The sequence below is a fragment of the Toxoplasma gondii genome, chromosome X (assembly GCF_000006565.2).
Source record: "Toxoplasma gondii ME49 chromosome X, whole genome shotgun sequence".
Lineage (NCBI taxonomy): Eukaryota > Apicomplexa > Conoidasida > Eucoccidiorida > Sarcocystidae > Toxoplasma > Toxoplasma gondii.
In genome coordinates, this window is record NC_031478.1 from 6,337,381 (window position 1) to 6,351,967 (window position 14,587).

General features: G+C 51.9%; 3 protein-coding genes across 3 annotated transcripts; all 3 read right to left on the bottom strand.

The window, feature by feature from the left end:
• Window positions 1-427: 427 nt before the first annotated feature.
• TGME49_214530 (DnaJ domain-containing protein) lies at window positions 428-7,383 on the bottom strand. The gene is made up of 6 exons (XM_018779651.1): window positions 4,714-7,383; window positions 3,698-3,891; window positions 2,717-2,920; window positions 2,345-2,416; window positions 1,976-2,134; window positions 428-1,294 (listed from the first exon to the last, which is right to left on the bottom strand). Exons 1-6 carry the CDS (start codon window positions 6,009-6,011, stop codon window positions 954-956), a joined length of 2,268 nt encoding a protein of 755 aa, XP_018635732.1. The 5' UTR covers window positions 6,012-7,383; the 3' UTR covers window positions 428-953.
• Window positions 7,384-8,378: 995 nt separating this feature from the next.
• On the bottom strand, window positions 8,379-11,653 carry TGME49_214540 (hypothetical protein; the record flags this gene model as incomplete). The annotated part of the gene is made up of 4 exons (XM_002370744.2): window positions 8,379-10,545; window positions 10,746-10,850; window positions 11,066-11,230; window positions 11,549-11,653. 4 exons carry the CDS (start codon window positions 11,651-11,653, stop codon window positions 9,760-9,762), a joined length of 1,161 nt encoding a protein of 386 aa, XP_002370785.2. The 3' UTR covers window positions 8,379-9,759.
• Window positions 11,654-11,822: 169 nt separating this feature from the next.
• Window positions 11,823-14,313, bottom strand: TGME49_214545 (hypothetical protein). The gene is made up of 12 exons (XM_018779652.1): window positions 14,230-14,313; window positions 14,065-14,174; window positions 13,929-14,010; window positions 13,817-13,874; window positions 13,708-13,753; window positions 13,602-13,645; window positions 13,501-13,543; window positions 13,392-13,443; window positions 13,140-13,242; window positions 12,870-13,077; window positions 12,658-12,816; window positions 11,823-12,603 (listed from the first exon to the last, which is right to left on the bottom strand). Exons 1-12 carry the CDS (start codon window positions 14,238-14,240, stop codon window positions 12,350-12,352), a joined length of 1,170 nt encoding a protein of 389 aa, XP_018635731.1. The 5' UTR covers window positions 14,241-14,313; the 3' UTR covers window positions 11,823-12,349.
• Between the last annotated feature and the right edge of the window lie 274 nt (window positions 14,314-14,587).

Below are 14,587 nucleotides of genomic sequence, written 5' to 3' on the forward strand. Positions count from 1 at the left end.
GATGCAGGTGCTCTGTTTTTAGCACCTGCGTGTTCATCGCTTTCGGCTTCTGTGCAAACAGTGGCGCCAGCCTTGGGGCAAGCCCCGACTGGCATACGAGAAACCACCGTCAAAAACGGGGAAAACACTTTGCGCTTCATCTCTCGTCGCTCAAGCGTTCCTCGAGGGCACAGTCGACATGCCGCAGCGGAGAGAAAACGCGCTTTTTCTCGTCTACGCTAAATGTACAGAAGCTATAGGCAACGGTAGAAATTGAACAAATTATGTCCGTTGTGCTCCAGGCGAAATTAGAACTGAGACTTGTGAATTGAGACTTGTGCAAGTTGCCAAAACAGGTCACTCCCTCGTCGAGACGGGAGGCAGTCAGTTGGTGGGATGAGATCCTTGGAACGTTGTATCTTCTGGAAAGACTACACATTTTAAAAATCGTCGGAAGGAGGAAGAGACGGAGAGTCACTGTTCTGAAATGCTACTAGAGCAAAAGCCTCTATCTCACACCGCTTTTCTGAATCTCTCTTGTTCTCCGTGTCTTGACGGAAGATCTCCTCTGCCAAAAGGCTCGGTCGAAACACAACTCTTTCTTCTCCTTTCACCGTTTCCACCGCTCTGATCGGTTCTTTCCGTTTCTCAAAAAAGGAATTGCATCTTCTTCATTCCTTTCTGCGCCCCTCTTTCAGCCTGTGCTTTCTCTGTCCTACACTCACTTTTTCCTTCCACGGACACTGCATGTCTTCTCTTCCTGTCGCTTTTCTCTCCCTGTGTCTCCTCTCCTCCTTTTCTTCTCGTTCGCTCTTCCTGTTTCTTTATTTCCCTTTATTTCTCTCTTTCCTTCTCCTCGTCTCATTCCTTTTCTCTTCCTCCCTCTCTCCCTCTTTCTTGTTCTTCTTCGTTTTCTCCGGCTGTCTCTCGGTGCCGCCTCTCAGTAGTGCTTCTCTCGCTCGTGCGCGCCTTCTTTACCGTTTGTGGAGGAGTCTGAGAACGACTCGAATGACTGCGTTGATGAGTCGGTCGAGCAGCTTGAGCTTCACCCGCAGAAGAAACACGTTCCAAACCGCTCGAGCTGTCACCTTGACTTGTTCCCAAAGGCCTCGAACTACGGGCGAGGAGACAGACTGTCTGCGGCGTATGCGGCCTTTGTCTCCTTCCGACAGCGGCGACCGGCCTTCACCCCTTCCCGCTTCCGGACCCGCGCCGAGCATCTCCTCGAAAAGACGCTGGAAAGGGTGGCGCTGTGAAGCGCCTGGGTCGAAGAACGGGGAGTGGGCGCCGCGCCGGCCCAGCGTGTGGAAGAAATCTGCATGCGCAGACACACCGGAGGCCGAAATAAAACCAAGACCCTGGTTTCGCGGCGAGGTGGCACATCAAAGAGCCTTCCCGCACGCCACAGGCACTGCGCAGGCGAAGACGCGCAACGCTTTAGAGAAACACGGAACTGTCTGCATAGCGACGCATGCACTGATATGCATCGGCACTTAACACAAACACGATTGTACGTCTGCAGCTTCAGAGCGATGTCGTTGTGCAGGCCGTCAACGTGAGGCTCTCCTTCAGATCTCGGAAAAGAAGTGAAAGGCAAATGAACTCAGGGAGGGAGGGGACCCAAAGATGCGCCTCACACGCAACACGCGCAAAGTGTCGAGACAGCGAACGCGCCGCCGCAGGCGCGCCGCAGAAATGTGGGTTTTCCTTCGAGGCCAAAAGCCGAGAGCTGCAAGAATTATCCGAAGAACATCGCCACGTTCCTTCTGCCGCAGACACCCGAAAGCGAAGAGCCGCAGCAACGCGTGCGCTTGAACGCGACGAGAGACAAACGAATCTCCAGAGACAGAAGACACAGCACTCTTCGATGCGAATCTCCCTCCTCGCCTCCCCCCCCCGACTCAAATGCCACCCCAAAAAAGCAATTTGTTCCTCCGAAGGCTTCCAAAATTGCTTCTACAGGCCTCGCACTTTCATACGTTTCATCGAGACGCACTTCCAGCTTCTTGGTGAGGGTCCAGGTCGCGTTCTGCCACCTCCTGCTCAACTCGACCATTCGAGAAGCGCCGAGTTATCACCGTCTGTTCGACGACGCGCCCGCCCCGCTGGATGATGTTGGTCGTCCGCGACGTGCTCACCGGGCCCGTCGAGGCGCCTGAAAAAGAAACGAACTGCATGCGTTCAGAAGAATTTTAGGGGATATTCAAAGTGAAAAGAGCAAACTGCACGCGTTTACCGACGTCTACCGATTTCACTGTTTCGGTGTCCTCTGACCCCTGATTCGAAGGGAGAGCTCATTCACCTGCAGTTTTTCTCCAGTCTCCCGCACACACAACGGAGAGACTATACATCGATTTCTGCGTACCTGGGGAAGGTCCTCCTTCCCAGCCAAAGGGATTTCGTCGAGGGTCCACACCGCCGGCAGGTCCGCCCATTCCTGGAATCGTCGCAGCAGGAGCCAAAGAAAAAACTAGGGCCACAAACTACCGAGCGCTTTCCCCTGAGAAACCAACGAGGTCCTTTGAAGAGTGTTGCATTCTTGAAGAAACGAGACTCAACAAAGGATATAGGAGTTTACAGCGGCTTTGTTCCTACCCCCTCAACGGCCCCTCAAATGAACTTCGAGGACGCCCCCGCTTGCCTCTGCATACGCTGAAACGTGTGTGTATACGCCCGAGTATATTTTGTGCAGCGCGAACGCAGTGCAGCTAGGACTGCTTGTCCGATTCTAGCGCACCTGACCGCCTGAGCATCTCATCGAAATCTCTGTCGTCCATGAAAAAAGGACTCCGGGAAGCTCGCCGACCCATCGGATCACGCGCTTGCTCGCGCAGAGCCTGTGCCAACCAATCCTGGATGTTTAGCCCTCCAAAAACCTCGCGAAAGAGTCTCTCCGCCTCCTCCTGAGAGACATGTTGAGTCCTGAACCCGCCACCGGGGCCTGCAGACGGCAAACATTCAGCAGGAAAACATGAACAAGAAAGAGGGAATCTCGGAAGAGACAAGCAGGGGGAAACTGAGAGACGAGAAGAGCGCAAACGAAGCAAGACTGGAAAAAAAGCACAAAGGCAGAATGGTGGAGAGTCGAAGAACAGTCAAGACCGAAGCCACGACGCTTGGAGATGTCCGGGCTGTTCCCTCTCGCAAGCAGTTGAACGCAAAGGCCGCATTCTCCTCAGACGCCAGTGCTTAAAAGCTATCATCCACAGAGACACGCGTAACAGAAAGAGAAGGAACTAACCGGAAACAACAGAAGGGACAGGAAACCCGCGTCAGAAGGCTGAGAGAAAACACAAAGACTTCAAATCTGAACGCAGGTGCCTCCTCGCACAAAACCGGGCGCGACCCCAAACTCGACGAACTCCACCTCTCCTGTCTGTCTGGACTTCATGTTTTTCGGAACTGGAAGATTCGAAAACGAGAGGAGACCGGAGAAGCAATCGACATAAAAGTCTGCTCGTCTCCCAGGTCTGCCTGCTCTCGAGCTGAGCAACACGTGGTGCACGCTAGCCAGAAGGTAGCTGTATCGCATAACGCAAGTCGTAGTCTGAACAATCTAGGTACTGCAACATCTCTGTTTATTCGATTTGAGTGGTGCAGTTCTGTATCGGGAATCCCTTGCACAGAGACCCTATCTGCTTATCCTGTGGTAAATGGAATGTCTCCCGTGACCGAAACTCGACTGAAAGAACTGCATGCGTTTCCCAAAAACTCTCACCAAATGGATATCCCTGCGGACCGTGGGAGCCGGGCCCGCCGCCCGGCCCGCCTGAGAAGCCTTGATGAAATCCCGAGGCTCCGAATTGCCGCATGGCGTCGTACTGCTGTCTCTTCTCGGAATTCGAAAGTGTCTGATATGCCTCGCTGACGAGGCGAAACTGAGCTTCCGCTTGCTGGCGGTTGTCGGGGTTTCTGAGGACCGGAGACACCGAGACAGAGGCTCCCTGTGCATGCTTTCTTCTTGTGGACCGACGGCAGAAGCGTCGTGTAAACCCTCAACAGGGGAAGACTATCCACGAAAGACGGCACATGTCACGGGGGCAGACAGGAGCAGCAATGCAGAGAAAGGTCGAAGACTGCTGGGGTGCGGAAACGAGGGTACAAGGAAGAGACAGAAGGCGACTGACATGGATATCTAGCCGCAGTCTCACTGGAGTGGCCGACAGAGGTAAGTCAACAGGTATACAAAACCAGTAAGATAACATTACACCGGAACAGCAGTAAACAAACAGATCATGGGTTATCGTGCATTAAAGACTAGATGTTCGGACTCCTGGTCTAGATACTGAACGTCTATCCCACCACAGTAAATAGTTCTGAGAAGAGCTTACATAACGGTACCTTTTCACTCACTCAAAGTGCAAGAAACAGGATTCTCTTGAAAGACTCCGTCTGTCCATACCAAAATGACATGTCTGGAGGCTTCAGACATTCGACTGCTTCAACCCCAAGCGAGCACGGAGAAAAGACCCGCAGCTCTTCTCAAACTCTATAATTTCTGTTTCCCTGTTAGTAATACACTTGAGGAACAACGGGTTCTAACCTGGCATTCCTTTAGCAGAGACATTTAACTTGCATGAATCCCAGGAACTGCATGCGCAACATAATTCCGAGTTCGTCAGTAGTACACTGAAAACAGCTACGGGATTCTAACCTCGTTTTATCATCCGAGAAAAAGTCGATCTACGTATATGCTAGGAAGTGGATTCGCCCTCAACGTCTGGGATGTCTTACCTATCAGGATGCCATTTGAGCGCGAGTTTCCGATAGGCTTTCTTGATTTCGTCAGTCCCTGCATCTTTCTTCACGCCGAGAACCTCATAAAAATCCTTCTCTTCTGGTTTGGACGCACTCCCCCCAGCGAGGAAACGCCGGAACGAGGCGTGGGCAGGGAAATCCGAGGGGAAAGCTGAGGGGAGACGCGCGACCGAGAAAATGAGTCTGGGAAGCGGTCCGGCATGACCCTTATAAGCCAGAGAAGAGAGAGAGACCGATGAGTAAGACCGCGAGACAGACATGTCCGCGGAGGCCAGAGACGTTGCGGCCTGATGATGTGGAGAGAACCGTTTCAGAAAAAAAAGAGCGTCGCAGGACTGTATATATCCTAAATCGCGTTTCGTGCGCTGCAGATCCGCGCCAGCCAGAATCGTTCTCGGCTTGCATTCAAGGCCCGCAGCCAGTTGCGTCTTTGCTTCAGTCTTGGGGCCACGCTCTCTCGACAGGGAACATTCTCCATGATTCGCTTGTGTATGTGATGGGGTTATATCCCTTGAAAGCGAACAGGCCGAGAGATCCGTTGGAGAACAGACAGAAGAAAAGGGGGACTTCCGTCCGCTCCCGGACCCCAAGAGAGACTGTCTTTGCGATGCCGAACAAAGTCCATACGCCAGGTTCCGCGCCGACCTATGGCCAAGCGCGCAGTCAGGAGAGAAAGCAAATCCCCGCAGGGCGAGGAAGGGTCTTGGGCAGAAGAGGAAGGAAGGGGGGATATAGTTTTGGATGGAAAGAGCAGGCGACTGCGAAGCCAAGGGGTCAGCAGACAGGGAGCGAGAGGACGGAGTGGCGGGGAGAGTGGGATTCAGAGGAGAAACTCTGTTTAAAAGCATCGAGGACCTGCAAGCAGATCCGCCGGTAAGAAGGCCGAACATGGGCGGCGTAGCGATACAAAGAGACTTCGACAGAGCAGGAAAAACAGAGAGGCCAGGAGAGTCGGAGGAACAGCATTCACGGAGACAGTCGCGTCCGTTTGACTGGACGCACGGAGGGTCACTGGGGTGCGGCGGCGAACGGAGGCGGGCAGATGTAGTGCCAGACGGCGACGAGAAGGTTCGACGGTGAAAAGAAACGGGAAACACGAAAGAGCCTGCCGGCAGAGCATCCGCATTCGCTGCCGAGAAACCTGGCCAGAGTTTGCTCCGACGAAATGTCTGCGCCACCCTCCGGCGAGATCCGCCGGTATTCAGAAAGACCATCGCTGCCTGGGGAAAGCCCTGACGCATCGCGGTGTCCAGACACTCGGACGCGCACAGCATTCGTCGACTGCTGTGGACACCTGGTCTAGGCTTGCAGGCGGCAAGGTGGTCACGTAATGGCTGCAGAGGAAGCGACGGGAATTCGCGAGGGAGGGAAGACTGGGGAAATACGGAGGAGGCGGTAACAGGATCGTGCAGACCCGTCACAGGTGAAGTGTCTTCCACGGAAAAAAACGACAGTCACTGGGACGGAGTGTAGAGAAAGTCAGGTGTGCAGAGCTGTTGTGAGCGCGAAGCAATAGGGGAAACGATACGTTATGGGACAGAAGAAGAAAGCAGGCACAATCCGCAGGGTAAGAGCCGAATGGCTGTACAGCCACCCTTCTTTTGATCGTAAAGTTCTGACAAGGCGGATGGTTCCGCCATTGCCACCAAATCTGGAGTGAAAAGTAAAGGCGCAAACTACGTGTACGGTGACATGCGAGAAGCGCTCAGTCACGTCCTTCAACAGTCGACATCTTTAATGTCTCGCTTCCTCTTCAGCTTCTACAGCTGGAACAACGGCCTTCTTTTCTCCAACCATTCGTGATATGCCTTCGACGTTTGTCAGTGTCCTTTGTTCATACTGTTCTGATCAGTTCACCGTTCTGATCAAACGAGGGTTGCCCAGGAAAAGGAATCCCTTGAAGCACCCTCACGCAGCCCGTCTCGTCTGTCCAGCACGCGGTTTTTGCCGAGAGTTCCCCCCCTTCCCTGCATCGAAGTGCGGACGTCTTCCGAATGAGTTGGTCTGACAAGTCTTCTGCTGCAAAGACGACATCCTATGCAACCCAGGTCGCAATTTCCTTGTGTTGGTAGTTATTTTGTTGGCGGTATGGCTCGCTTGTCCGCGTGATTCCCAGTGGAACTCGTTCTACCTAAAATCGTCGGGTTGAGACGGGGCTGGTGGTACCTTTCTAATCGTGTCTCGTCAAGCACAGAAACAAAACGGCACGCGGGATGGACACGGACCAGGGAGATGTCAGGCCAGAACATGGGGACAACGATACAGAAAACTGCAGCAAACACAGCGGCGACCTGTGTCGATTGTCGACGTAGAAAAAGAGGTGGGCAAAGAACGCAGTAGACTGAAACTGCACTCGGTTCTCGACAGGAGGCTGACGTGCGACGGAGTTAAGACCTTCAAGCTTTCTGTACTCAAGAGACTGCAAGCAGAACTGGATGTGCCTCGTGATAAATTAAACACAACACGGAAAGCTGTAGCGGTGACGCATATAGCAACGGGAGATGTTCTACGGAGGGACTGCTGCGGGCGGACCTTCAAAACCAGCACGTCGATGTGACAGAGAAAAGCGTTCCACGGGGCCGGCTTTTCGAGCGCCCAGGAGGGGTACGAGACACTTGTCGAACCTCATCGCCCACAAAAAGCAGAGCAAAACAATACAAGGAAAGACAGAAAATAGGGTCGCAGCAAACTGCATACGAGAAAAGGAAGCTGCGACGAAAGAGCACCACGTTCTTCTCGACGGAAAACCGAAGCACGGGTATTCTGCAACTCCCCCGCGTGAGACAGGCGAACCGCTTTTTTTGCAATTTCAGGACACACGCACGCATTGAAGGCAATATGCACGGACGAGGAGTTCTTTCTCTGTGTTAGCAACTATCACTGACTCCAGGAAGCTATATGTGTCGCCAAAAACTCAACTGCCTACGGTATATGTAATGTACATCTAGGCGACCGCAAACTCGGCAAACTGCTTCGCGGCAGTTAACAAGCCTGTTAATGACGTGAGACACAAGCACGAGCACTTGGGTATTGGCACCATTTTTGCTGTTTGAGAATCACTCTTCGCTCATCGTTAGTATCACGAAGCAGATATCGCGTGCTGTGAACATTCTGTAGTAGAAGAGGGGAAATGGACGCCATGCGCTGGTTTAATCTTCTTACAGTTCAGGGCACGGCGGGTCGGTGACACGGAAGAGAACCAAAGACGAAGGAGCAGCTGGGAAGACTGCTAACACTATTATGTCGTGTCTTGGCACTCTATAAAGCGTGTTTTTTAGTGCAACTTGTTTCATGCAGACTGCTTCGATTCTTCAACGTCTGCAAACTAGACTTCAGAAAAGCCCTCTGCGGTACCTTCCGTCCGTCTGTGCCTGGCGGCGGGGTAAGATTTTGCGAGCCGAATGCAGCCGTTCCCAGCCCTTTATCTGTTTTCAGCTAATTGGGGTACAGCAGCAGGCCTGTACGCCAGCTCTCCACTTCGTCCCAGTCCTTCAGTTGAGCTCGTGTCATCATTGCGCCGCATGTGCAAAACGCCCGTGCGGGGTAATACTTTCATATTGGTTGACGTATCCTTGATCCAGTGTCTACTGGTCACAAATTGGGGGGGTCGGGGGGAGTGATGAACAGGCTTATACAAGTGTCTGGCGTCAGTAATTCAGGCGCTGACATGCTTCACGGGTTGCTGCGAGCCCACAATTCGACTGGCTTTCGGGGGTTCGAGGAAAGTTGAATCCATCAACTTTGCTACATTTTACCGTTTCAGCAATACAAAAGGTGAATTGGCATTCGAGAACGCTGTGCAGCGGGTACTGTATTCGGTTACAGCAATGTGGGCATGTCCTTCAAGCCGTCTCCCGACCATAGCTTGTACATCTCCGTGGTGCTTTGACACCACCAAGCGTTGCACACCCAACAGAGCTGAAGGGTATTTCGGCGCACGGACGTATCAAGGGCTTTCACATGCATATTCCCGCCACACTAAAAAGACAACCAGACACAGCAACATGCGCATTTTAAACCCACTTTCCGGCTCGAGGCACGCAACGCTCTCAGGGCAACTTCTCCGAAGCCACTCCAACAACACTTCGCCGCGCAGTGCAAGAGCAGAGCAATGCTAAAGCGCGTGGCAACAACCATGGCAACGAAACCCTTTCTGACTTATACAGCACCGTTTTCCGCTCAAGGCTTCTGCGCGCATCATGCTAAACATGCATCTAGGCATATACCCACCAATGTTTCACGAGCACTCGCACAAGAAATTCCCACGCAGATTCCTGTGCGACGTTCTGTGGGGGAAATTCACGCACTAGTCAGTGACATTCAGATCCCTCCTGCCGACGTCGGACGGACCCACCTCGTACCCCCCGCAGATGAGACGCTGATCCAAATCCCGAATCAGCAGAGTGGGTCATGACACCCAAAGTCGTAGATCGCAAACGGACAAATCCACCATCAAACCTGCCGATGAACAGTAAAGCTGTCCATGGTGTCCGGAGCATTTCCAAACGAATACAAACACTCAGAGTATGTCAAATCGTCCGACAGTCTCACTGCGCATGAGGATCCGCCGCCGTCGACACACAGATCGATTTTCTACCGAGTTATTTCTCGATTGCAGACTGTCATATTCCCGGAAAGGTACGCAGAATCGTCTCCGCCTCTTACCTCGTTTGGTGACTAACGCGGTTCCCTATCACGGCAGAAAATGTCGGATCTGGGCGCGCCCGGCTCCACTTCTTTCGCTCGAAGCTTGTATTGGCACCTGTCACTGAGTGCCTTCTTGCAGAACTCTCGCGAACACCTACTGGGTTCGCCGCTCTACCTGCCGGGCTTAACCAAAATTGCCACCCCCGTACTTTGCTGGAAAGCTGCTGTGCGTGGGTCTGTCCACGATGCCGCAAGCAGAGGTGTTTTCGCCACCAGGTGTAAGCAACTAAAATGCCCACCGGCAAAACTGTTGCTTCGAGCATGTTTTGCCAACTCCTGTGTACCCTGTGAGAGTACGAATTCGTCATCCAAAATCTAAAGCAGCCCACTTCCCGTTCCTTCATCAACTGACGAACCAACAGAGGGGGAGTAAGACGTTCGCAGATGCCCACCTCCTTCGCCTTTGTCCTTCTTCACGCTTGATACCGTACTCGCTGTCGACGGCAAAAAGGCTGGTTTCTCGGAAAGTCCGACTGCGCGAACGCCCTCACCAGGTGGCGAACTCCCCTGGGAGGTTGAAGAGTCGATGTACGGTTCATGCTGATCCTCGGACGCATCTGACGGCTCTGCAGACGACACACTGACGCTGTCATCTTCGCCCCAATCACCGATTTGTTTCAGAGATCGAAGCTTGATGCAGAAACGAACGCGCCGCGCCACGTCGGAAGACAGTGAATTCCGTGCTGGAAGAATCGCACCTTCCGTCCCATTTTCAAACCCGTCAAAACACTCAGTAAGCTGTGGTAACGGTGGAGGGTCCTCAGATTCAGGTCGTGAAAGCGGATAACAATAGCGTGGAAAGTCATTAGTATACACGGAAGCGCCTGTAGACGAGCTACACCTCAGTGACAGCCACGGTGGGACAGGCGGACGTGGCCGAGGTCCGGTCACTCGGTGCGCTTCCGATGTCGTCAGTCCGTCATCAGCACGGCAAACTTTCTCCTGACTGGAACCGCTTCCGTCATCCTTGGAAGGGGGAAGGTCTTGTCCATGCAGAGCCGGTAAAGTTGCGCAAGTTGTGGCAGCATAAAAGAATGGTGAAGCACCCGGAGAGATCGTCGCGGCTAAGGAGGGCTTGGAAGCAAATCCATTGCCTCCTTTCTGGAGAAAAGCCACAGTCGCACAGGACGGAGAAAAAAGTCCACATCTACTTCACAAGGCTCTCTCGCACGTTCATGTGTGGAAAACTAGAAGTCAGCAGCATGCGGACCACCTGTGGGACATGTACGGCAAATGGTGTTGAAGATACATATACAAAGTGAAACGTTGATTCCACTTTATAACTCCAAAGACGTCCTTACTTCACGGGCTAGTCGCCGCAGCCGACGAACAGGAGTTCGACTCGCCTTGATGGATTGCAAAGAAACTGCAGAGTCTGAAGATGCCGGCGTTATAGCCACATGGCACTGTACCAAAAACCCACGCACACAAAAACAGGATCCACTAAACCAGATCTGTCTTGAATGTTCCTTGGTGGTTGTACAGGTGTTTCATGTCTTGCATCATCTTGCCAGATCTTTGAGTACGATGGTAAGCAGAATTGAATGGGCAAATACAGTTAGCACCCCTAGTTTCACACAAGAACGCGTGCAGGAACTGGGGGTAATTGTTAGAGACTCACAGGAAGATAGGTACCTCCGCCACGCTTCCAAACCTTCCAGGGGACGAAGGGGTTCCTCGCCGCATGTTTCACAAGCGTGTCCGTCACATTCGAAAGGTCAGCTAGATTTGTTGCTGCCTGCCTATTCAGGCGATGACCAAGCGACCGAACACGGGTGGAACGAGGCTGAACAAGACAACAACAAAAAAACGGAATTCATTCAACGCGCTGGGCAGTGACCCCCAGCTGTCCAGAAGATTGTGAGCATCATGCATTGGCTTGCTACTTCAACTGCAAGTCCAGCGAGGCATACACCTCTCTCCGCGAATGTAGCCTCATGGCCGACAAAAAAGCGACTTAAAATAATGTGGGTCATTCACTTCTTCCTTGGAGTAAACTTCTCTGCCACATCTTGCTTCTAGTCACAGGCACGCTGCTCACATCCTGTCCCACGGAAGACGCCAGCGGGATAGCGCAGACATCAGCATTCTGACCGCGACGTACCCGTGTGTTTTGCGCGCCATTAGTGCCTCCTCGGCAAGAGTCAGGCATCCTGCTATCATCCTTGAAATTGGCGTATGTTAAAGGCAAAGAAGTGCACAGAGACATCGCTCCCTACAAATCTGCACAGGAATGCATCTCCAGCATGCCGGCTTTTCGCATGGTGTGCTTCTGTCACTCAGTGTGGGGTTCCTTAAGACCGGATGGCCCTCAATTTAAAGTTGCTGAAAAATGGGCTGTTCATCTTTCCTTGAGAAGAGACAAGTTCACTTCAACTGAATTCGACTTTGATAAGTTTTCAGAGCGATGATGTGACTGTGTGTGATGGCACTTAGTGATGCGGAAAATAGCGGACTGGCGAAATCAGTCAGTGCAGCCTCTGATCACAAATGTCGCGCTTGCTCCAGTGTCGTTTCGTTCGCCAGTCCGATATTGCAATCTGCAAGCAAATGACATATAATAATCGGTGTGTAGTGCCGTTGTGAAAATGTTGATGAACAAAACATTGCAGTGGTCGCACACCCACTGAAGACCCTAACTTCACAAAAATACTAAGTAGGCCACTTCTTCACTGCAATCGGATCGTGTATCCTTTACTAGGACTACACACTTCACATAGATTGACTCAGCTCAGGGCCATATCCTTGGAATCTGGCGCATTGAGGAAGCCTTGCAATATGAATCCATCTATTGAGTTTCCAGCAAATGGGCATCCGTCCAATTCTCTTCTACAGTTCAATAGAAGGGGGGGCGCCTGGGAAAAAGTGCTGCACTAAATTGCGTGTGGGTTTGTGCTTCCAACTGTTACGCGTTCGCCTCCTCTTTGACGGCAAGAACGGTTGTTATCCGTCTTGTGTTGTGATGTGGTTGATGCTTCCTGTCATGAGATGGCGTCTCAGAGAGCTTTCTTTTCGAATAGGCATCGTCTCGTTTGTGAGGCGGCCTCAACATTTCACCGCAGCTCATGCCGCTGTCGGCACCAGGCACGAAGCTGCCCTCTCCTGGATCTTCTTTCTTGCACGGAGTGGAATTCTGTGTCTCTATCTTGTACCTGAGTGCTATGTGTCTGGTAAGATATCTTCATCAAACGCGCTACTCCAGAGTTGTCCTACCTTGAGTCCTGCGCTTCTTTGATGGGAACTCAACACTGGCACATGATCCGGGTTCCATTTCTAGCTTCCTTATATGGTACAAATGCGAGGACGGATTCGCTTCCTCCTTAACCACTTTGGCCATCAGGCATTGTTTAGCATTCTGCAACGGGAGACAGGCTAGTGGGAGGTAATTTCCAATATCGAATTACGAAGCAGATGATCTGCCTCACAAGTGCATGTAGATTCACTGGCAGCAGCGGGTTCGTCGGCAGCGGGCTTGCTATCCGCTGCTGAACAGTTGCTGTGGTCACCCCTAGAAATCCGGTAATTTTCCTTTGTTGCGCAGGTGGAGGTATACACTTGTTTTCCAGATTTGGGTGCGCAGACTGCTCGTGTGGTCTTGAGATTTGTGGGCCCAGTTTCGCAACCAAGCTCATTCTGAGCACCAGGAAACCATGGAGTATGAGCCATGCCTTGCCCACAGGCGTAATGCAACACACCAGGAGTGGCTGCCATGAAGATCCCAAACAAGGATCCTCCACAGCTTCCGTTTTGTTGCTCTTTTTTTCGGTTGTCGTCCGTCCCGACCGGAGACGTGCGGAACTGAACATGGACGCTGTTTGTTGCAAGTGCATTCGTGAGCCCATGTTTAATAGGGCTGACCGCCGCAACACTACAGAGGTCAGGTTTGCCAGTGCGCGTTCCATATTCTAAAGTTCCCATTATTTCTTCTGAAAGGCAATATTATATACATGCCACTTACCTGAACTGCTAGGTCCATCTTTTGTTCTGATGAGATAAAATCTGCAATTAATGAAATTGAGTAAAGACGATACCGTCGCCAGAAGACGAAGCTCTAACAAACTACTGCCCGACGAACTATGTGCGCATCCAGCTTCAATTTCTGTATTTCTTCCACGCTGATCAAGCGCGACACCGTAGAGTTGGGAACAATTGACTACCTTTAGCACTTTGTACAGCACCTCTTCTTCTACACAGCCTTGTGCTGCAAGTTCGTGGGACGTGTGATTCTGAAAGTGGAGTAGTCACCAGCGAAACGGTTCTTACTGTAGCAGAAAAGAACGCACAGCCACGTAGAAATGGTAAACAACTTCTGGTAAGCATTAGGCGAACATTTCAGAGCCACTGCCTCCACGGCACAAGCAATCAAGCTCACCAGTCGCTCCTTTGGCATTCCCTCAAGGAGAAGGAAAACTTCTATGTAATTGCGCAGCCTATATTAGTGCAATAAGGATAATGCCGTAAATATCCGCGTATCAGGAGCTCACCCTGGGTTCATTAGATCTTGTATTTCGTGTATGATTGCCAGATACTGATCAAATTGTTGGATCTGTCCAGGCTGCTCGGCGGCTGGTTTCGGCCATATTTGGTTGTGTTCTCTTTGGATATCCTCAGGCAACTTACCAAGGAAGCTGGCAATTCCAGAGGCACATTGGTCCGTCGAAGCATGGTGTGCATTTCGCCGACACCAGTCTCGTAGTTGAGATGGCGGCGATAAGCTTGCATCTCGTTTGCTGTAGCAGATGTGGCGTGAACGGGCACAAATGCAAGAGGGGATCAAAGACTCACCCTCGAAGCATCTGCGCGATTTCTTTTGCTGCACATGAAATTCTTCTTAGAGGAACTCGCTTCTGTGCTGTATCTGATAAATGTGATGCCTCAGCAGCTGGGTGGTGCGTTGTGCCAGTATTCATGCTGTGATGCGACTGGCTTCTGGTGTCAGTCACTGTCGTTGGGGGATGTGATAAAAACTGTGGCGAAACATCAGTATTCGATGCAGGGGAACCATCCTGGATTCCGGTTTCAGCCACCAGTCCTTGGCCGTCAACGGGGTTGCACTCGGCCTTCAGGGGGGCTGGGCTTGCGGTTGTAGGAGAACTAGAAGCGTCTTTACGGTTCGCTGTGGTAAAAGAAATGCCGGTACATT

Excerpts from the sequence above, each read along its gene's own strand:
- TGME49_214545 (XM_018779652.1), bottom strand. Across the intron at positions 13,243-13,391 it reads GCAGTTCAGGTAAGTGGCAT|TTCCGCACGTCTCCGGTCGG; the intron begins GTATATAATATT and ends GTCCATGTTCAG. Across the intron at positions 13,078-13,139 it reads CTTCATGGCAGCCACTCCTG|AATGAGCTTGGTTGCGAAAC; the intron begins GTGTGTTGCATT and ends CCTGGTGCTCAG.
- TGME49_214530 (XM_018779651.1), bottom strand. The coding sequence starts at position 6,011 with ATGCTGTGCGCGTCCGAGTGTCTGGACACCGCGATGCGTCAGGGCTTT. Across the intron at positions 2,417-2,716 it reads TGAGATGCTCAGGCGGTCAG|GAATGGGCGGACCTGCCGGC; the intron begins GTGCGCTAGAAT and ends CGACGATTCCAG. Across the intron at positions 1,295-1,975 it reads CCCTCACCAAGAAGCTGGAA|ATTTCTTCCACACGCTGGGC; the intron begins GTGCGTCTCGAT and ends CTGCGCATGCAG.